This window comes from Thamnophis elegans, chromosome 3, assembly GCF_009769535.1.
Source record: "Thamnophis elegans isolate rThaEle1 chromosome 3, rThaEle1.pri, whole genome shotgun sequence".
In the NCBI taxonomy this organism is placed as follows: Eukaryota; Metazoa; Chordata; class Lepidosauria; order Squamata; family Colubridae; genus Thamnophis; species Thamnophis elegans.
In genome coordinates, this window is record NC_045543.1 from 132390738 (window position 1) to 132412498 (window position 21761).

The 21761-nt window shown below is 42.7% G+C and overlaps 1 protein-coding gene across 2 annotated transcripts in view; it reads right to left on the minus strand.

The window, feature by feature from the left end:
- Positions 1–2604: 2604 nt before the first annotated feature.
- The window catches only part of MALT1 (MALT1 paracaspase), a 57326-nt gene continuing 38169 nt past the window's right edge, over positions 2605–21761 (minus strand). For both annotated transcript variants that reach the window (XM_032212449.1, XM_032212448.1), the window contains 7 exons: positions 16057–16234; positions 14966–15040; positions 13469–13596; positions 8930–9079; positions 6475–6632; positions 6056–6181; positions 2605–3500 (listed from right to left, as the gene is read on the minus strand). In XM_032212449.1, the coding sequence (XP_032068340.1) occupies positions 3048–3500; positions 6056–6181; positions 6475–6632; positions 8930–9079; positions 13469–13596; positions 14966–15040; positions 16057–16234 (1268 nt within the window). In that variant the 3' untranslated portion in view covers positions 2605–3047. The remainder of the gene's footprint in view (positions 3501–6055; positions 6182–6474; positions 6633–8929; positions 9080–13468; positions 13597–14965; positions 15041–16056; positions 16235–21761) is intronic.

The window sequence follows — 21761 nt, forward strand, 5'->3', positions numbered from 1 at the left end:
GCAGCACCCAGAACCGGAGAAGCTTCTTGAAGGAGAAGCAAAACATCTTCAAGGAACACCAAAGGAAGTCCAGTTGCCTTTTGAAAAAGCACCTTTGGGATAATCATACCTGCACAAGCTCAAAATGGGTTTCGTAAGCCATGTTTGTAAACCCTAGTGGCCATGGTGAAGTTATTGAACAGACTATGTTTAAAATAAACAATGGCTTAGCTCAATGACTACACCCAGGAAATGAAAGACTTGGTGTTTACACGATCATACCATTTTCTTTTGGGGCACAGCTGGTGTGGTGTAAGGGTTAAGGTATTGTCTGTCAGCAGAGAGGCCAGGATTCAGCCATGGTAGCTCACTCAGGGATCTTTCCCCTCTCTCAGTTGGGCCCAACTCAACAGCGCTGTTGCAGGAAAATGGGAGGAAGGAGTGATCTGTATGTCACCTTAATTTCTGAATGAAAGGAAGGGCATAAATCTAATATGAGTTGACATTGACTTGATACATATTTTGTTTCAAAAAGGGCAAGAATGATGCACATTGCTTTTACCTTTCTATAATTGCCAGTTAGCCTATCTCAGGGGTCAGTAATCTTAAATACTCAAAGAGCCACAAAGGTCCTAACTGGAAGCCCCCTGTTCAATTCTGGAGCTGACCAGAAGTTTGGTTTCCCCAACATAGAGTCTCCTCCTAGGGCGGCATCGTTTTCCCTCTACCTGTCCTAACCGAAAGCCCTATCAATTGTGGAGCTGACCAGAAAACCCGCCCCTTGCCATAGTGTCTCCTTTTGGCGCACCCTGCTTCCCCCTCCCCCAAACCGGAAGCTCCTCTCAAAATTGTGGTGCTGACTGGCAACAGGGAGCCACAGCAGAGGGATGAAAGAGCCACATGCGGCTCCAGAGCCACAGTTTGCTGACCCCTGGCCTATCTCATTGGCCCAGTACTTGTTTAATTTATAGGCTGCCTACCTCGCCGTGGGGCTATTCTAAATGGCTTACAGAAATAAAAAAGAAGAAATGAAGAATGTGAACAAAACAGGAGATATTGAAACAATAAAATTAATAATGCACCATGAGATATACAAATAGCCTACAGGTGACTATAGATAGTTCTTTTAGTGACGTTCAAAGTTATGATGGCATGAGAAAAACTTATGACTTATGACTGTTTCTCACACAACCACTGTAACATCCCCTTGGTCACATGACCAAATTTAGATGCTTGGCAACTGGCTCATATTTATGACGGTTGCAGGGTTTCGGGGTCATGTGATCACCTTTTGCTACCTTCTGACAGACAAACTCAATGGGGAAGCCAGATCCACTTAACTGTTACTAACTGCAATGATTCACTTAACAGGTGTGGCAAGAAAGGTTGTAAAATGAGGCAAAATTCACTTAACAACTGCCTCACTTAACAAGAGATATTTTGGGCTCAATTGTGGTTGTAAGTCAAGAACTATCTGCATAACTATAAGATTACCAAAAAAAGAAATATGGACAGGTAGATAGCAGAGAACAAGGGGGAGATGGAATCTGCCATCAATCCAGCAGCCGCCATTTGGACCCCAGGCCAACCAGTAGAGCCAGGTCTTCAGGCTCTTGCAGAAGGCTAGGAGGGTGGAGGCAGATCTTAGCTTACTGCTTTTCTTACTCAACTGCCATCACCATTTCAGTGGCCTGCGCACTCTGATTGCCTTAGCAGTACCGTATTTTTCAGAGCATAAGACACACCTTTTTTCCTCAAAAAAGAGGCTGAAAATCTGGGTGCATCTTATACACTGAATACAGCTTTTTTTCCCCTCCTGAAACCCCACCCCCTTCACCAAAATGGCTGTGCAGAGCCTGTACAGGGTTACAGAGTGCTCCTGGGGGCTGGGGAGGGCAGAAATGAGTGAAAAATGGGCCATTGTTTCCTCAATTCCCCCCCCCAGCCCCCAGGAGCACTCTATAAGCCTCCTAAAGGTTATGCATGCATTTTTTTTGACAAAATGGCCCCATTTTTGCAAAAAACGGGCCATTTTTTGCTCATTTTTACTCCACTCACACTCTCCAGGAGCACTCTACAAGCCTCCTAAAGGCTATTCATGCCTTTTTTTAAAAAACAAAAACAAAAACTGGGCCTGTTTTTGGGAAAAACGGGCCATTTTTGGGAGGTCTGCAGAGTGCAAAAACTTTTAAAAAAAAATTTGTCTCTTCAAAACCTTGGTGCATCTTATACTCCGGTGCGTCTTATACTCCGAAAAATATGGTAATTGAGAGTAAAGGAAGTTGGTGCTCGGTATCCCTTAACTTCCTTTAATATCCACTCCTTTGGATTATCATTCTTTGATGGCTCCTTTTCAGACTCCATAACAGACCAGTTTGTCTTCTTCCTCCCAAAACATTGCTTACACGTATGCCTGTTCTGCCCATCGGGATCACCTGATTTTTCTGGACTATAGAATCATGGTGATGCAGTGGTGAGAGTGCAGTACTACAGGCTATTTCTGCTGCCTGCCAGCTGCCTGCAATTTGGCAGTTCAAATCTCACCAGGCACAAGGTTGACTCAGCCTTCCATCCTTCTGAGGTGGGTAAAATGAGGAACCAAATTGTTGGGGGAAGTAGGCTGACTCTGTAAAACCGCTTACAGAGGGCTGCAAAGCATTGTAAAGTGGTATATAAGTGCTATATACTCCCTCTCCTCTTTGCCTGGTGAAGTGGAAGTCTGGTATCATACCTCCTGTACGTCTGTCAATCAGCATGTTAAAATTTCTGTATTTTAAAGACTCCCCAGCTTGTGCTTATTCTGACAATCAACGTGCTGGGTTATTAGGGAGTCATTTACCACAGAAACCTAGTCTGCATTTACCAAATTCTTTTTCATCTTTCCCCTCACGAGGGATAATATCTGGGAACGTTGCAACTTTTATTTCTGGTTGTCTGAAAAACATTTTTAACTCTTTTTTTCCCTCAGCCCAATGCATGGCTCCAGATCAAGATGTCCCTGGACCTCAGAATTTCATCCCAGGGCAAGACCATTGAAAATGCTGTTCCAACCTACAAAAAGAAGTTGGCTAAGGCTCATGAGATAGTTTTAAACTTCCCGAGAAGTCAGATTCCAGTTCATCTGTGGTCTCCACAGGAATATTGCTCAGGTCTGAATTGTATGAATGGGACCAGTTTGATTGCCACGCCATTAATCTGTCTGGCACCATCCTGCAGTGGCATCTTGGTGGCTGCCTCAGGCCTTCTATAAGAGAAGGACTCGATTGGACAAAGCCTGTGTAAGAATGCGGCTGATTAAGGGGAGATGGGCAGAATCCAGATGCTTCTGTGGCCAGTGACTGGGCGGAGGTAGCACCATTAGGCAAACAACAGCTCTGGAAGCAGCTGCACTTTCCAAATCCTTGGTGAATGCGCAATCTGGCAACCAGCGGCTTGCCGATGTTAACCACTTTTCTTTCATCTACCGGGTCCTCGAGTCCCATGTATTCATAATGCAGGCAAACGGTGAATGTTAAATCTTCCTGTGATTTAAAGAGAGATGCATTAATGAAAACAGCCTTTTATTGCCAGATATTCAACCCAACGGAATATAATGATTGCATTCAAAGGATCTCTGTATTCCTATCATGGCATTCACAAGATGGAGACATTAAAAAAGGATATTGGCCATCTAACTGTATGTTGTGGCTGGCCAATGGAGCTGGTAGCAGAGTCGGACAGTGAGGAGGTTGGGAGGAACATGGGCCAGTCTTGAGGGCTGAGAAAAGCTCAGATGAGGGCTCTGTGTCAGAGGCAGAGAGCGAGTTAGACAGCAGTGAGGCAGAGGAACAGCTGGAGCCTGTTCCCAGTGTGCGCATGCGCAGAGCTGCCAGAAGAGAAGAACAACTAAGAAAGCAGGGTGAACTTAAGAGCAAAGCCACACCTTGGAAGTGATTGGCCCCTCTCAGAGGAAACAAAAGAGGAGCAACAGGAAGGGGGCTTTTGCTGGAAACCTTTTTTTTCATTCGGTCATGTCAAGAGTGGAAAGTTCTGTTTGTAACTGTAAGAGACTCTGTGCCATGTTTTGCCTTGCCTTGTGTTTGGAAACTAGTCATTTGGCAACTCGCCAAATGAGATAAGGTTTGTATTTGATAAACATTCCTCTGAAAGACTGTTAAGCCCTGCGGATGGTGAATGAAAGGAATTCACAGTCATGTAAATAAAAGGGGTTTTGCCAGGACCAAGACTCTGCTTCTTCCTTGTTAAGGAAGCCTTGGCCAACTCTGAAGCTAGCTTGACCAAGGCCATCTTAGAGGCTTTAGTGCTACCACAATGGTGCTGGTAGATAGGGAGAGGGGAATAGAGATAGCTGGGGTTTTGTAGCCAAAACAAAATAGTTTCCCCTGTGAACCAAGGACATTCCCACAGGTGGCTGAAGAGAGGAGAAGCGAAGTTTCCAACCAACCGGAGAGCCCCTTGATTGGACCATATGACTGGTTGTTTGGGAAAGGGGGGGGAAATTTTTAATTAGGTGAAAACTGCGGGAACCTTTAGAGTTGGTTCTCAGCAGCTTGTGCCAATATGATATATCCAATAATGTTCTTTGAGGAAATTGCTTGCCTCGGAGTTCTGTTTGCTATGGGTGTATTACTTGCAACCCTGACACCAACTTCTAATGTTCTGCCATCACCATGTTATGCTAGATCAGGGGTCTCCAAACCTGGCAACTTTTAAGACTTGTGGACTTCAACTCCCAGAATTCCTCAACTCTGGGCGTTAAAAGTCCACAAGTATTAAAAGTTGCCAGGTTTGGAAAGCCCTGTGCTAGATATTAGAGATAGATATGATGGTCTTATGCTGGCTTGCTGTCCACTAGAGAACACATGGAACCTGACTGACAAAGGAATTAAACGGAAATAATTTGCTTTGAGAGGTAGACATTCCATAGAAAATTAAATCAAGAACTAAATGTATTTTGCCCCACCCGGTGTGACCCAAGTTGGATCAGTTTTCTCCAAACAAAGGCCCCTCCGGAGTACAGAATTACAAACGCCAGTAGTCTCATCTTATACAAGGAAAGTTGGGCTGGATCACCAGCCATTAAGGTGATTTGCAAATCAAATGCTTTTTTTCCTGCTGTCACACTGCGGTTTCAACGGGCAATTTCTTCATTCAAAATAGTACAGGGAGTGCTGGACTTATGACCTCAACTGGAAGCAGAACTTGTATCACTAGGCAATGAGATTATTAAGTGGGTCATCAGGACCACGCCTGATTTTATTACTTCTTTTGCCACAATTGTTAAGCGAAACCAGCTTTCCCCAATGACTTTGTTGGAAGCTGGTTGGGAAGGTTGAAAAAGGTGACCAGGACACTATAATACCTGTTGGCTGTCAAGTGCCTGGATCGTGATCATGTGATTGTGGGGACTGCGACAATTTCAGCACAAACATAAATAATCTTTTAAAGTTCCATTGTAACTGAACGTTGCTAAACGAATGGTTCTACGTTGAGGACTACCTTTATCTCAAATTATACTTCATTCCCAAATCATTTCTCAGCCCTATTTAAGGCTTGTGACAGAAGCCAGTATCTCATACTATTTCTTTTTCAAGCAACTTCCCCATACAGTTTGTTTCCCTTTTCCAGCGACTACTGACCCACATCCAATGAATGAAACATGAAATATCTGCAGTTTGGTAGCCTTCAATACACTCTATTTTTTTTTTCATTTCATGATCTTGTAATTAATTTTATCAGAGTAGAGTTGGGGTGACTGAATGGAGCTGAGAATTTACTGGCTGGATACCCTTCCTGACACCTGTGCAGAGTTCACAGCAGATATTTTCTCTTTGCACTTTGATAGAGAAACATCTGTTGCTGCCTAGGAATGAACTGTCTCTCAACCTTCCAAGTGGGAGGCGAATGTCTTCACCTCTGGACCATCCTGCTTCTCCTTCAACATACATACTCTGTTTTTAAAGTTGCAAGCAAAGAATAACCTCAGTAGGTCTAAACAGTAATTGAACAGCATTGCTGCCACTCAGGGAATGTAGAAATATAAGAAAGCAAACTAAATTTGCCTGCAAGTAATTACCTTTAGCTTCTGTAGTGAACTTATTCTAGTGTAGAGGCAGTGTTTGGGCAAATCTTTTGAAAGCAAATAGCTGCCAGTTTCCTCAGGAGTTCCTTTATTTGCCTCTTTAGGATCCACATCCAATTCCTGCGGACATTTAAAACAATAAAATGAAAATGAGGAGGTTAAATTTTGAGGGCCCCCCTCCTCCTTTTCTATCCTTTATATGAAAGGTCACCAAATTTGGCAACTTTAAGACTTCGCAGCATGGCTGACTGTAGAATTCTGGGAGTTGAAGTCCTCAAATCTTAATGTTGCCAAATTTGGAGACCCCTGCTTTATATCATTGCAGTTGTGCTTCATGTTTAAAGCACGATATTCCTGTTTTGCACATATAATTGTCCAAACAATAAATGTGCCATCTTCTGAGACTAACTTACAAGAGGAAAATCGGTGACATAAGCGTTGCAAACGGTTATTTCGGGAGGCTTTGTTACGATTCTTGTGTAGATGATCATGACGTTGGAGAATTCTGCAGCAAAACCCAGCTGGATCCGAACCCCGCATTGAAACTGAAGGCACATACTTTCAGAAAGTTCTGAAAACAAGCACAGTTTTGAAGGCGGTGATCCATATCTGTTTCTCTTATAAAAACAGCTCTGCAAACAGCATTGCTCTTCCTGCTTATTAGCCATGATCTTCCTCGAATTTCAGAAGTTTATTTTAGTAGTTACGCAGTTGCAGATATAGGGAAGTGGTTTCCAACCACTGGAAGATACTATCATGTATTTTTGTACCTTGCCCTGTAATCCACTGTTTGTTTTCCTCCTAAAATATGGGCCCATGTTGAAAAAAAACCCCATCTTGTTTTTCATTTACTAACAGCATCCTAAATCAACCTGTCACTCCCTTGAGCTGAGGTGAACAACTATGGCCCCTTTACAACTTGTGGACTTCAACTCCCAGAATGCCTGAGCTAGCAGTTCTGGGAGTTGAAGTCCACAGGCTGTGAAGGGGCCATAGTTTCCCACCCCTGACCTTGAGGGTCTCAGATTGTGAAAGGTTGCCTTGTAGGAATGTTGTTGTTAGTTACGAAGTCGTGTCCGACCCATCACGACCCCATGGACAATGTTCCTCCAGGCCTTCCTGTCCTCTACCATCCTCTGGAGTCCATTTAAGCTCACACCTACTGCTTCAGTGACTCCATCCAGCAACCTCATTCTCTGATGTTCCCTTCTTCTTTTGCTCTCAATCATTCCCAGCATTAAGCTCTTCTCCAGTGAGTCCTTCCTTCTCATTAGGTGGCCAAAGAATTTGAGTTTCATCTTCAGGATCTGGCCTTCTAAAGAGCAGTCAGGGTTGATCTCCTCTAGGACTGACCAACCCTGACTGCCCTTTAGAAGGCCAAATCCTGAAGATGAAACCCAAATACTTTGGCTACCTAATGCCTTGTAGGAGTGATAATTGGCAAATCTGAAAATAATTAAGCAAAGTGGGGAAACCATAGCTAGGAACTATATTTAATAGTTTAGCAGAGGTGTAACATTGGAGGGGGGAGGGTCAAATACAGGTATCACTCAGCTTACAATTGGTCTTTCAGCAACCATTTGAAATGATGACAAACCTCCCCATTTAAAGGAACCTGTTCCAAAATTCTAATGCTCCCCCCCCCTCCCGGTCAGATGACCACATTTCAGGAGCTTAGCTTGTATTTAAGGCAAACGGCAGCATCCTGCAGTGATGTAATCATGATTTACATGTCTGCTGAAAATTGGCATTTAATTCCAGTTTTTGGCAAAATGCCCCGTAGCAAATGGTTTTGCTTAACAACTGTGGTGATTTGCTTAAGGACCTCTATAAAAAAGGTCATAAATCAGGCTGGTGACATAGGTGATCTGCTTTATGACTGTGATAACTTACATCTACAAGGGACAGGCTTCAACGTGGCCTTAAGTCAAGGACTTCAATAGAAGTATTGCAGAGGTGGGGGGGTTATTTTTTTTAATCTTTATTAAAGCTATACCTGATGCAGTTTTTCCATCCCAAATGGACAGGAAACCAAAATTCAGAGGTGTAAATGAGGTAGGATTGGGTACAACCAAAGAAAGTTTGGGTGGGTGGCTAACAATAAAACAATTGTTAGCTCTTAAGTTATGCGGTAATATTGGCAAAGTAAATTAAGCAAGGAAATATTGACATATATTTCATTTCCTTTGCTCTTTCCCTCTATCTGTTCCGGACTCTGCTGCGAGAAGCTAATTCATTTGAAACAGGGGTGTCAAACTCAAGGCCCGTGGGCCGGATCCGGCTCGTGGGGTGCTTAGATCTAGCCCGCCCTGGAAACAGCGAAGGACTGGCCTGCGATGCCTGTGCCAGTGAAAATGGAGCTCAGGAGGGCCACGTGCGGTCCTTGCAAGCTCCATTTTAGCTGGCAAAGGGTTGCAGGAGGCCATCGCAGCCAGAAACGGAGTTCGGGAGCCTGTTTTCACTGGCAGAGTGCTCGGGCCACCACAGGCCCCTCTGACACAAGTGACATTGAGTTGGCCATGCCTATCCTGGCCACACACACCCCAGCCCTCCCCCCCACCCCCCGAGGTCAAACACAATCCTGATGCGGCCCTCAATGAAATCGAGTTTGACACCCCTAATTTGAAACAATTTTTTAAAGTATGTATTTCAGGGACAAATAGGGGCTACAGATTTGTTTACATAATTTGTATTCTGCTTTTATTATTCTTACAAATAATTCATGGCAGCAAACTTAACTAATAAACCGCTGTCTCTTATTTTCCCCACAACGACAACCCTGTGAGGTGAGTTGGACTGAGAGAGACTGGCCCAAAGTCATGGCTTTCTCATGGCTAGGCAAAACGGTTATTTTCACATCTACTGTACCATGCGCTTTCGCCCACTGTAGATTCCGTGCCAAGGCTTCTGCTGAGGTTACAGTTTGCTGAATAGGATCAGTTAACGCTCTCTTTTCAGATAAGCTGCTGCGAATCTCCAAAGCTTGCTTGCCTTTGGTAAGATGACACTTTCCCATATCTAAAAATAAAATAAAATAAACCCACAAGCTTATTTTGATTAATAATTACCACACTCTTCTTTTCCCCCCCTCTGAAAACAATTAATTCCATACTGCTAATTTCTTTAAGATTCTAGATCAGTGGTAGCGTGCCTTTTAGACACCGATTGCCCAAGCTGTGCATGCGCGCATACCCAAATTGAAAGGTGTGTGTGTGTGCACGCATGCATGGATATGCAAGCACATGTGGGAATGTGCACCTGCGCGGACATGCACATGCATGCATGTGTTTGCATGGAGATGCACACATACGCAGCAGAGACCCAAAGGCCAACTGGCCAGCGGGAGGCGGGGCATCCCAACATCGGCAGCATGGCAAGAGGTAAGATCTTTTTCTTTCGTGAGCTTCTGTTTCGTCGTTTGCAGGGAAACAGAAGCTCACGAAAGAAACACCATGGAGACCTGTGCGTGTGCCAGCAGAGAGGGTTCTGTGTGCCACCGCTGGGACGCATGCCATCAAGGTTGTAGGTATTACACATTATAATGAAACAATATAAAATAGGTAACCCAGTTGCCTCAGTTCGGACATTTTATTAAATGATGGCCAGCTTAAACATCAAATTGCTTTTTTAAAATGGACTTTCCAACTTTTTCACGATGGTCAGAAGAGAGCTAGACATAAAGGTAATCCTCGACCTACGACTACAATTGAGCCCAAAATGTCTGCTGCTAAGCAAGTCAGTTGCTTAGTGAGTTTTGTCCCATTTTTACAATCTTTCTTGCCACAGCTGTAAAGTGAATCGTTCTGTCATTAAGTGAATTTGGTTTTCCCATTGATTTTGCTTGTCGGAAGCTGGCTGGGAAGGTTACAAATGGTGATCACATGATCTTGGGCCCTAAATAAATGCCAGTTGCCAAGTACCCGAATTTGATGTGAGCGTGGGGGTTGTTAATGGTTGTTAAGTGCAAAAATCGGTCATGAGTCACTTTTTCACTGCTGTTGTAACTTCAAACAGTTACTAAACAAATGGTTGTAAGTTGAGGGCTACCTGTATCTCCACACGATGTGGAGACTACCAAAAAAAAGGTCCTTGTTTCTGTTCCAGGATAGGACTTTGAATATGACCCAAGGCTGGATCAAAGCAGCATCTTATAAGCACATTTGCATATTGCAAATTAAAATATTTGCATTATGATTTGTCAGAGTTTGTTGCAGAAATCAAATCCAGAAAGCACACACAGATAACTGATTCAGCTGGACTCATTAACTTCTTTATATACATAATAGCACATGAGTAAATGTACAATACCAACATCGGATTCTTCTAACTATTAGAAGAAAGTGGTAGAAAGGAGAGATTGGTTTCCAGTTTCAATTCAGAGAACAGACTAGATTAGTTCTCTTGCACAGACTCAGAGCTACATAGGTAAGCCATGCCCAGGCTCCAAGCTGTCTGGCATGGCTCTCAGTCACCAAATAGTTCCCATTGGCTGACCCAATTGCCATGCCTATACATTGGTTGACCTTTTTACCATGCCCTACTCCAGCCAGTCCCCAATGGCTGACCTGTTGCTATGTCCTATTCCAGTTCATGAATATTCTGACGTGATTTAGATATAAAGGATGAGCCGTGAGTCATTTCTGCAAATAGAAACTCCAAGAGTCCGGTAACAGAAATTTACATAAGATCCAAAGCCCAACCAGAATAGGAAGGCACCCACTTCCTTTAGGCCAGGCGGAGGAGAATTCTCAATAACTTTCAACCTTCTGAATCCAAAAGAAAGAAGGAGATAGAGAGATGCTATCTGATGGGGTTTGGATTCAGCAGGGCTGCGAACTCATCTGAGCTTATAAAGGAGAATATTTGTAGCTCAGGGGTTGAAATGATGGGTCCTTGGTGCTCTCGGAGCTTGGTTATTGTTGTTTCGCTGATCTTTCGTTACCCAAACTTGGTAACATCTTCATGTTGCTGATGATGTTACTAATTTGGGTACTAAAATGACTGCTAGAAAACAGCCAAGCTCAGAAAATATCAGGGACCCTCAACTGAGCTTCATTGGTATTTTGTGTTGTGGACCCCCAGTGGCCAGCAGAACTGGCAGCAGATTCAGACAGTGGGAAGGTTGGGGAGGAACATGGGCCATTCCTGGAGTCTGGGGAAGGCTCTGATGAGGGCTCTGTGTCGGAGGCAATAGCAATAGCAGTTAGACTTATATACCGCTTCATAGGGCTTTCAGCCCTCTCTAAGCGGTTTACAGAGTCAGCATATTGCCCCCAACAACAATCTGGGTCCTCATTTTACCCACCTCGGAAGGATGGAAGGCTGAGTCAACCCTGAGCTGGTGAGATTTGAACAGCCGAACTGCAGAACTGCAGTCAGCTGAAGTAGCCTGCAGTGCTGCATTTAACCACTGCGCCACCTCGGCTCTAGGCAGAGAGGGGGCCAGAACCATATGCCAGTTATCAGCTGCCTTCAGAGGCAGACATCAGTGAGGCAGACGAACAGCTGGAGCCTGTTCCCAGTGTTGCCAGATGAAGGGAACAGCTAAGGAGCAAGGATCGACTTGGGAGTAGGGCCACAGGTGGATGGTGAATGGGCTCTCCCATAGGGAATAAAAGAGGAGCGAAAGAGGAGGAGTGTTTGCAGGAGACAATTAGTTCATTCCTGCATTCTTGCCGAGTATTGTGGCGTTGAAAGATATCGGCCTGGCCACTCTCCAAGCCTGATAAAGCTCAATAATTGTGAACTATCTTGGAAGTCTGTGGGCTGGGACTTTGCTGGAGAGGAATTCACTGTAAATTAAATAAAAGGGGTTTATTGGGACGAGGACTCAGCTTTGTGCTGATGAGGAAGCCTAGGTCAGAACATTTTGCCTACTTAGGGCTGGCCCCTTTTTATTCTATTCTGAATGGCAGGGGTTTCCTAGAACTGGGATATGAAATTAAGGCGACCTTCCTCTTTATAAAGGTAAACATTGAACTGAGCATTTTTGATTACTGCATTTGTGGATGTGTCATCTCCATTCCAAAGCCAAAGAGCCAGCGATGTCCGAAGACGTCTCCGTGGTCATGTGGCTGGCATGACTAAATGCCAAAGGCGCAGGGAACGCTGTTACCTTCCCACCAAAAGTGGTTCCTATTTTTCTACTTGCATTTTTACGTGCTTTCGAACTGCTAGGGTGGCAGAAGCTGGGACAAGTAATGGGAGCTCACTCCATTACGTGGCACTAGGGATTCAAACAATCGAACTTTCTGATTCACAAGCTTAGCGTCTTGGCCACTCAGCCACCATGTCCCATTTTAAAAATCTATATAAAAGAGCAAAAGATAGAAGTATTTCCTTCTCCAATCCTCTCTTACTCTGCCAAAAAAAAAATCAACTTCAGATAAATGGAGGCACAATAAACATTTTTCATAATGCTAGCAGCAAATTCTCTGACAGACTTCCTTTTGTTTACAAAAACTGGGGATGATTGTGAACAGAAAAATGACAGCTGCATGCTTCACTAATTCTTTCCCCACCAATAAATATTTCCACCGAAATTGCACCGTTTCCCCAGGCTCTTTTACTCACAGATTTCCAGATGCTTGTTTAAAAATGTGTATCTGTATTCCAATATGGCAAAAATCCATTTGAAGGACAATTTTGAGCAAAAAGAAAACCCCTCCAGGTTGATAAAGAAAGAAGTAAGCTTATATAAACAAGGCATACCTGCTGATTTTCACAATATAAATCTCTTGATGTAGAACCAAATGAAAGCTAAGTTAGGCTATGCAAAAGAATTGTTCTTCTGGGTGCCAATCGTAACTAGTGAGTCCAATATAGAAAAGAATTTATGAACTGATCAAACCTAAATATAGGGTAATTTCCTGGAGTGCATTCTTGTACATCAATAGTGCTTATGTTTCTGGTCCACCAAACTGTGCCAAATAAAACCTTGCTTATAATTTTCCGTCTAGGTAGAGTACAGTAACGATGGTAATTGGGACAGGCAACTTACTCACTATCATAAAGTATGATGTCACATGATTGTGCCAACTTACAATGGCGTTTTTGGTATTTCTGATTGTGGTTAGGCGAATATCACATGATTGTTAAACATGTTGTATAGTCACTATTTATGACTTTCCACCAGCTTCCCATTGATTTTGCATGCTCGAAGCTGGCAGGGAAGTTTGCAATTGGCAATCATGTGCCCATGATGTCATAATTGCAATCCAGTTGCCAAACTCCCAAATTGTGACCACATGACCACTGCAACAGCTGCAGTAATGAGAGCAAGTCAAAAAAACCCAGTTCAGGGCTGTCATATCTTTAAATTGCCACAGAACAAGCAATTGTTAAACAAGGACTATTGTACAATTAATCCATAAACATCTCTCTTTTTTTCTGGTAGGTTTTTCTCACCTTCTGCCACACCATCCAGCAGCACAGTAATTTTCTTGTCCTCTAATAAGCGTTCCTTCAAAAACTTCATGAAAATCCCATTGGTCAGTCCAGACTGCTGAATTTCAAAAGCTTCTGCTCCTTGGCACCTTGACAATATGTAGACAGCATGTTAGCACCGTAGAAGGAGAGGCATCTTTATCACCCAGCTTCTAAACTACAAAGGTTAAACTTCTGAGGTAGCGTTGCTTCAGATGGTGCAGCAGGAATATTTCTGACTGATCTAATTTATCAGACAGATAGAAAATAATTGAATATGCCAACAAGCCACAGGCCGTCAAATTGACTCTTTGAATAGATGGATGGATGGATGGACTGACTGACTGACCGACCGTCGGTGGAGGCCAGCTTCATTCTTCACAGTGACTATTTGGCACACAGGGAAAGAATCTGCACAAACCTATCTACACATAGTATTTATTCCTGAGGCAGAAGCCAATGGTGAACCCTTCCCATATATATCTACTGGCTCCAGAGGTGGGTTGCTACCGGTTCACACTGGTTTGGGTGAACCAGTAGTGGAAATTTGGCCTGGGTCACAAAACCATCAGTGACACAGGCTGGCCACGCCCTGAACTGGTTCCCTGGTCTCTGCTGCCGTTGCCGGCATGTTTTTTTAAAAATTATTTTTAATGGTCTTTACACATGCACAGAACAATTTACAGTGAGTTGTGCATGCGTTAGCGATACATGGCTGGCATGCGAGTGAACGAAGCACGCACAAAGTGAACCAGTACCAACGCCGGTAGGAACCCACCCGTATGACTGGCTCATAAGACAAATGAGTAGCCATGGTGTCAGAGGACATAGCAGTCAAGTCTGAAAAAACAGGTTCTGAGAACCAACGGTTTCTATAAAAAGGATCTCATCTGGATTCAAGCCCAGTTCTTGTCATGGACACATTATGTGGCCTGAAGAAATCTCCCTCCATTTTTCTTCCCTCAAAGAAGAATAATAGCTGCTATTTAGAATTCAGGGGATTTCTCAGCATAGCTGAGACTCGATGTGTTCTTTTCTTCAACACAGGAAGAAAACAATCTAGGTAGTAAGATGTCTCACACTGAACTAAATGCAATCTCCTCAGTCTTAAAAGCAAATTTTTCATCAAGGGGCTAAAAAGATGCTAATATCCAGATCAACAAGTACAGTCAGTTATTTCTTTTGCAAGGAAGAGATGAGACTTATGAGTTTAATATTTCAATATTTCATATTAGTGAAAATCATGGCCATGACTCAGTGACAGAGGAATGAAAAATCTCTCTTGATGCTCACTCAGTTTAAATGATGATCATGAATAAACACAGATTTTAACCTCTAACATGCATTATAAAGCATTGCTAAAGCCTAATCAGAATCTTATTCATATAATACCCAAAGATAATAGAGATTATTATTAGTTAGAAATTAAAATAAGTTACCACACTTCTAAAAAATAAATACTTTAATAGCTATTCTTACGTGGCATATCCAAAAACAATGTTAGCTGTAACCTTCAGGGCATCCAAGACGAGAACAGTATTGTCATATTCATTCCTTCAATAAACACAAAAATCAAAACGATCAAAAAAAGCCTGAATCAGAATAGAATACTCAAATTAGAATAGAACAATGTTTTGATGTTTCCTGCATATTGTGATTTATTTCCAAATCTTTTTCTTTCACTCCCTTGGAAGAATCTGCCAATGGATACTTAGGCAGAAGTGTGAAGTGCTTCCATCAGCTTGGTGAACAATTCATGTTGTTTTTTTTAATTAAAGGAGAGAATGAAGGCAAGTCTGGAATCTGAAATTCAGTCTTTTAAGCCATTTCATATATGCTACAACCTTTGGGGATATTGATGTATAGTAAGGACCCAAAACTCTTTGAGTCAGTGAAGAAAAGAGATTTACAATATTGGATAATCAAATAATTAAACAAATGCCTCTGGATTGGTTGAACTATGCTGAAAATACTAGGCTTTTAGAAGCAATCTGATGATTCCAGTTTTCTTTAACAAAGATATTTTTGTCTCACTTAGTGCTTGCTTCACTTCTAGACCCTTATAAGCCCTTTTCCATTATGCATTTATCATTATTCTACATATCAGACGGCAGTAGGTTGAAATAGCCAGCTATATCACAATTTCATTGTCTGGTTAAAATATTGTTACAATCTATTTTTATTGAACTGCTGCCCTGGACAGCTTGGTGCAATCACTCATGTCTGGTTTACTACAGTATCTACAATGTCCTTGAAGGCACAGTTCAGAAACTTCAACTAATTTAGAATACAACTGTTATTGTGGTGTTCGTTAAATGGATTCATATTATCCCTGAGCTGACTGCTTATCTGTTTGGCTGACTGCATAGCACTGGTCTTCAGAACTTAACATAGAATAACAGGGTTGGAAGGGACCTTGGAGGTCTTCTAGTCCAACTTCCTGCACGAACACAGACCTTATATCATTTCAGACAATTTAGCTGATTTAACATGCTTCTTTCTGTAGAATTCATACAGCTATGTATCTTGGGCCTGAATTATTGAGATTAAATTCTTAAGTGATATCATACCTTTTTCTGCACATATCCAGTAAAAATACATTGAGGCCAGTATCCTTTTCTTGCATCAGTTTGAGGATGTTTTGTACACATAAACAGTTTGCAGCTCGATAGGGATTTGGGGCATCAATAGGAACCATAAAACTATTACCATAATTTTCATAGCCATGCCCAGCATAATATAATAGACCTGGGGGGAGAAAATCAAAACACATTTAACAATTATACTAAGCAAGATTGCTAAGGAACACAATTCATTTAATTTCACTGTTAAACAAACAAGGAATCTAGGTCGAGATATTAGGATAAGATAGAATGCAGATAGAAATGAAACCAGAACTCTTCCTTTTGGAATTAATGGAAAAAAGAACTGGAGAAACAATTTGGAACTTTGTCACTATATATGTTGACAGCAGCAAGATTGTGTTATATGCGCAAAAATGGAAAAACAGTGTTCTGACTTCAGCTTCCCAAGAGCATGAAGCAAGCTCCTCGTCCCGACAAAAACTCCTTTCATTAATTTATTGTGAATTCTGCTCATTCAAATAGAGCAAAGTCTTTCAAGGGAGGATTTACAGTCACAGACCTTATCTGGCTTGGAGAGCTGAAAGGCCAATATCTGCAAAACTTTGCAAGAAGTCTCGGAAAGTAACAAACCAATTAAGTGAACTATTTGTCTCCTGCAAATTCTACTCCCCCTTCACTCCTCTTTTATTTCCTCTGGGAGGGGCCATTCATCGTCCACCTGTGACCTTACTCCCAAGTCAACCCCTGTTCTTTAGCTATTCACTTCGTCTGGCAACTCTGCGCATGCGCACACTGGGAACAGGCTGTCCGTCTGCTTCACTGATGTCTGACTCTGAAGGCAGCTGATAACTGGCAAACGGCTCAACCCCCATCTCTGTCTCCGACACAGAGCCCTCATCAGAGCCTTCCCCAGACTCCAGGACTGGCCCATGTTCCTCTCCAACCTCCTCACTGTCCGAATCTGCTGCCAGCTCTGCTGGCGGGTCACAACAGACACTTTGATGCCTACTATGGAAGAATGGTTGCAGAAGTTGATGGAGTTGGGTAAAATGGCAAAACTGACTATTCAGATTTTTAAAAAAGGACATAAGTACTTTTGTTTCCACATGGAAACCGCTTCTGAATTTCATGCTTGATGTGGAAAAGAATGTAACTTCGACTTCGGGTTTTACAGATTAGATTGATAGATCTTTATAGAAATGAGAAAGTTTGTATTATTATGGAAAAACAAAAAGTTGTGACTTGAAATTTTGTTTCACTGCAACAGAGAGAGTCGGAGGTCAATGCTTCTTTTTCTTTTCTTTTTCCTACCTTCCCTACTTCCCTTTCCTCTCCTTCCTTAATGTTCCTCTATTTACTTTTATATTTTGTATTTTATAATACTTAATAATTTCATTAAAAATGTTTGAGATGTAGGATAAGGACCTACTTTGGCTGGTTGTAAAGGATATTGTGTTTTAATGCAGCCTTCTCACCCCAACATAGTGTCGCATGAGTTTAAGGATGTTTTGTATTGAAGCCCAATGTTCATAATACCCAGATATCACTGCCGGTAATTGTTTTAACATCCTTCTTCTGCCCCACTGATCTCCGACTCCGAAAGCAGCTGATAACTGTTGGACGGCCCTGGCCCCATCTCTGCCTCTGACACAGAGCCCTCATCAGAGCCTTCCTCAGACTCCAGGACTGGCCCATGTTCCTCCCCAACTTCCTCACTGTCTGAGACTGCCACCAACTCTGCTGGCCACAACAATCATCTTCCCTTGATTCCTTTCAGAATGCACAAGGAATGTTCACTCAACAAATAGCAAGTTAGAAAAATACAATGCAGAAGTAAACCACTTCCGTATTGCGGCCAAGAAACCCGCCTACAAATATCTGTTAAGTAAAATAAGTCAAGCTTATTTTGACAAAAATGCTTCTTGAAAGGAAGTGGTATTGTATCTTTACTTTCTTTCCCTAAACAATGTAACTTGAATAAATGAAAGAGAAAGTTACTGTTACTAAGTCTTTTTAAATATATATATATATATCTTTAGCTATAAGCTATACAAAATTTCACGGGCTTCGGAGAAGTTTGCTTAATATTCGGCTATGCAAAACATTATTTTTTTTTGTTAAACAATTTTTAGATAACATCATCATATGGATTCTGAAGAGCCCATGATAACAAACATGGTTCTCTTTCTGCCGTGTTTGGATTTTCATAGGTTGGGACCTAGAACTTTCAAAATATTTGATTAAAATATTAAAATTATTTTCTTATAGCTACCCGGCCCACCAGGACAGGAAGGTAGGACATCCTATGGGTTTCCTTGATTAGGGACTGCCATTAGTGGGGCCATGAAAAAAGGCCTTCTTGGTGGTGGCCCTTTCTTTATGGAACGTCACTCCTCCCTGAGGTATGATTGGCCCCCATGCTGTTCCTCTTCTGAAAAGTCCCAAAAACATATCTTTGCCAGTGGGCCTCGGGCCCACGAATGGAGAGGCATCCAATCAAGTGGCTGTGTCAGGCCTGCATCCATCTTTTCTTTTAGGGTCTTTCACCTGCCACACTTTCTATTATTCTGTTATGCATTTTCTATTGTGGGAAAATGGGGGGGTGTTAAAAAGTCACATACTATGCAGCCAAAACAAAATTCTTTCTAGAAAGCCAAGGTCATCTTTTGTTTTTGCACTTCTGCACCTGACCGGAACTGGATGGGATGGAACTGCCAGCATGGCAGTGGGAGATGGACCATGTGATGGTCTTGTGGATGTGGGGGCAAGATCTTCAACTTTCAACTGGGTGGGGAAAACCGGGAAGCTTTCAGATTCAGGTTTTCCCAGATGTGCCAACATGGCTCTCTTAATAAATTGGAACATTGAGCAATGCTTCGCCTTGGACTCTGATTTAATTTTGGATGCTCTTTGGAACCCCGACAGGCTGATTTGATTGTGTTGTTGCTGCCATGGGAGGTGGGCATAGATTTTTTTTTTTAAAAAATGAGTTTTATTATACCATGGCTTTTTAAAATTTTGTAAGCTATCCAGAGTTACTTATGTGCGAGTTGGGCGGGTATACAAATTCAATCTAAAAATAAATAAATAACAACACACCGTCAACTCACAAAGCATTCCTGACCTTATTATACATAATTGTGTATATATTATATTTATGGTGTATATATGCAGAAGAATTGTGATCTTATTATACATGATCGCAAGTGAGACCATGAAGGACCACATACCCCTAGTCTGACAGGTACTGGAAAAACCTTCTGGCGGCAAACCTGTATGTCAAGCTGTCAAAATGAGAATTTCACTGTGCACAGCTAGACTGCCTGGGCTACCGAGTATCAAATGAGGGCATAGAGATGGACCCAGCCAAAGTATAAGCCATCCTAGGCTGGCAGCCCCCTTGCACCTGCAGACAGCTACAAAACTTCCTAGGATCCACACATTTCTACAGGAAAATACACAATAAAATCACAAGGAACACAAAGAGCCGAGGTGGCGCAGTGGTTAAATGCAGCACTGCAGGCTACTTCAGCTGACTGCAGTTCTGCAGTTTGGCTGTTCAAATCTCACCGGCTCAGGGTTGACTCAGCCTTCCATCCTTCCAAGGTGGGTAAAATGAGGACCCGGATTGTTGTTGGGGGCAATATGCTGACTCTGTAAACCGCTTAGAGAGGGCTGAAAGCCCTATGAAGCGGTATATAAGTCTAACTGCTATTGCTATTGCTAACGTTAGTGGATACAAGCATGCTTGAGCCTGATCGGGAAGCAACTGCAACATCCCATCGACAGCCGCAAGTGACAAGCCACTGCTAAAAAGGATTGTCAAAGAATGCTGCGGTCTGAAAAGGCTGTGAATGTGATTACAATAAATCTTCCTGTCAGAGGGATTGTTGGCTCAGCCACATGAAGAGTGAAAGGCATTCTGAATGTCAGATCAGGAGGAACTAAGTGAATCAAGCATTAGCATCTGATCAATGAGAAAGCTGCATAGATAACCACTTCACAATGCATGTTAGCATCTACTGCAGAGAGACATCTAACTCGAAACCAATGCGTGACTATATTTATGTAGTATTAGGAGCTGGGCTCTTCCTATCCTGAAGGGTACTTGTAATGACAACTACGAAAAATAATATGCTGGTGAGATTTCAGAGACGTGCATTTTTCAATCAGTTTGAAAAAGTAATAGGCATGTAAGAGGAACATCGATGATTTGAGAGGTTGTAGCCCACAGCCGCTTCATTTAAAAGATTGAGCAAAAAGAACAGGAGAGAGAGGTGCATTGAGTACAGCAGACCATGCTTGATTAAACAGATTCAGCAAAAGACATTTTCACATGCGTACACAAAATGAATAGGACATTTTTTTTACAGCCCAAAGGCCGCATTGCAATTTGAAAACAGTCCCAAACACTAGGCCACAGTGGTGGGAAGATCAAAGTCAAATCAAATTTAATTTAATTTATTTATCTGTTAAATTAACGGGCCTGCCAATTTGTATAACCGATAAATATACTGAACTGAGTTATCACATTTTAAAGCCATTTCTTAGATACTTCCTGGTAGGTTTATTTAAATTCTAAGCATTAATCTGTATAAAATTCAGTGCCCAAGCATAGTTACTGTATTTTTCGGAATATAAGACTCTCCAAAGTATAAGACACGGGGGAAAAAATCTGCCTCTGCCTCACAGCAATTTGCCTCCTTGCAGTAAAGAGCAAACAGCTTGTTTCAGTTTCAGCACAGCCCGATTAGCACAAGAAAACAAAATCTGCCTCTTCCTTCCAGCAATTTGCCTCCTTGCAGCAAACAGCCCATTTCAGTTTCTGTTTGAGAACAGCCTGATTAGCACAAGCAGCTGATTGTTGGTTGAGTCAGTCTCCCGACCATCAGCTGCTTCAGGCTGCAGGGATTGCCATAGCCTCTTGCCGACTTCGCATGCCTCGTTTTCGGCCTCCACGCCCCTATTTTCTGCCATTCTGGGCGGCAGGGATCAGAATGGGCAAAAAATTGGGCACATGGAGGCCAAAAATGGGATGCGGAGGCCGAAAATGGGGTGCACGGAAGCAGCAATAGGCAATGGCAATCCCTGCAGCCTGAAACAGCTGATGGTCGGGAGGCCGATCCAACTGACAAGCAGCTGCTTGTGCTAATCAGGCTGTGCTGAAGCTGAAACTGAAACAGGCTGTTTGCTGCAAGGAGACAAATTGCTGGGAGGCAGAGTGGGGGCTGGCGGGTGGGCGGGGCTACATTCGGTGTATAAAATGCACTCAAATTTTCACCCCTCTTTTAGGGGGGGGGAAAGTGTGTCTTATACTTCGAAAAATACAGTACTTAGGATGAAGAGGGCCAGCGTACCTGCGAGACCGCCTACTGCCACATACCTCCCAGCGGCCGGTAAGATCCCACAGATTGGGCCTCCTTCAGATGCCGTCAGCCAGACAGTGTCGACTGGCGGCCCCCCGGAGGAGAGCCTTCTCTGTGGCTGCTCCGGCCCTTTGGAATCAGCTACCCCCAAAGATCCGGACCTTACCCACTCTCATGGCCTTCAGGAAAGCTGTTAAAACCTGGCTGTTCCGGCAGGCCTGGGGCTGTTGACCTCATTGTTGAGGTCCAGCCCCGATTAGAACGAATGCATGTCTTGTGTTTTTAAACTGTCCTTTTCTTATTTTTTTCTTCTCTTCCTTCTTT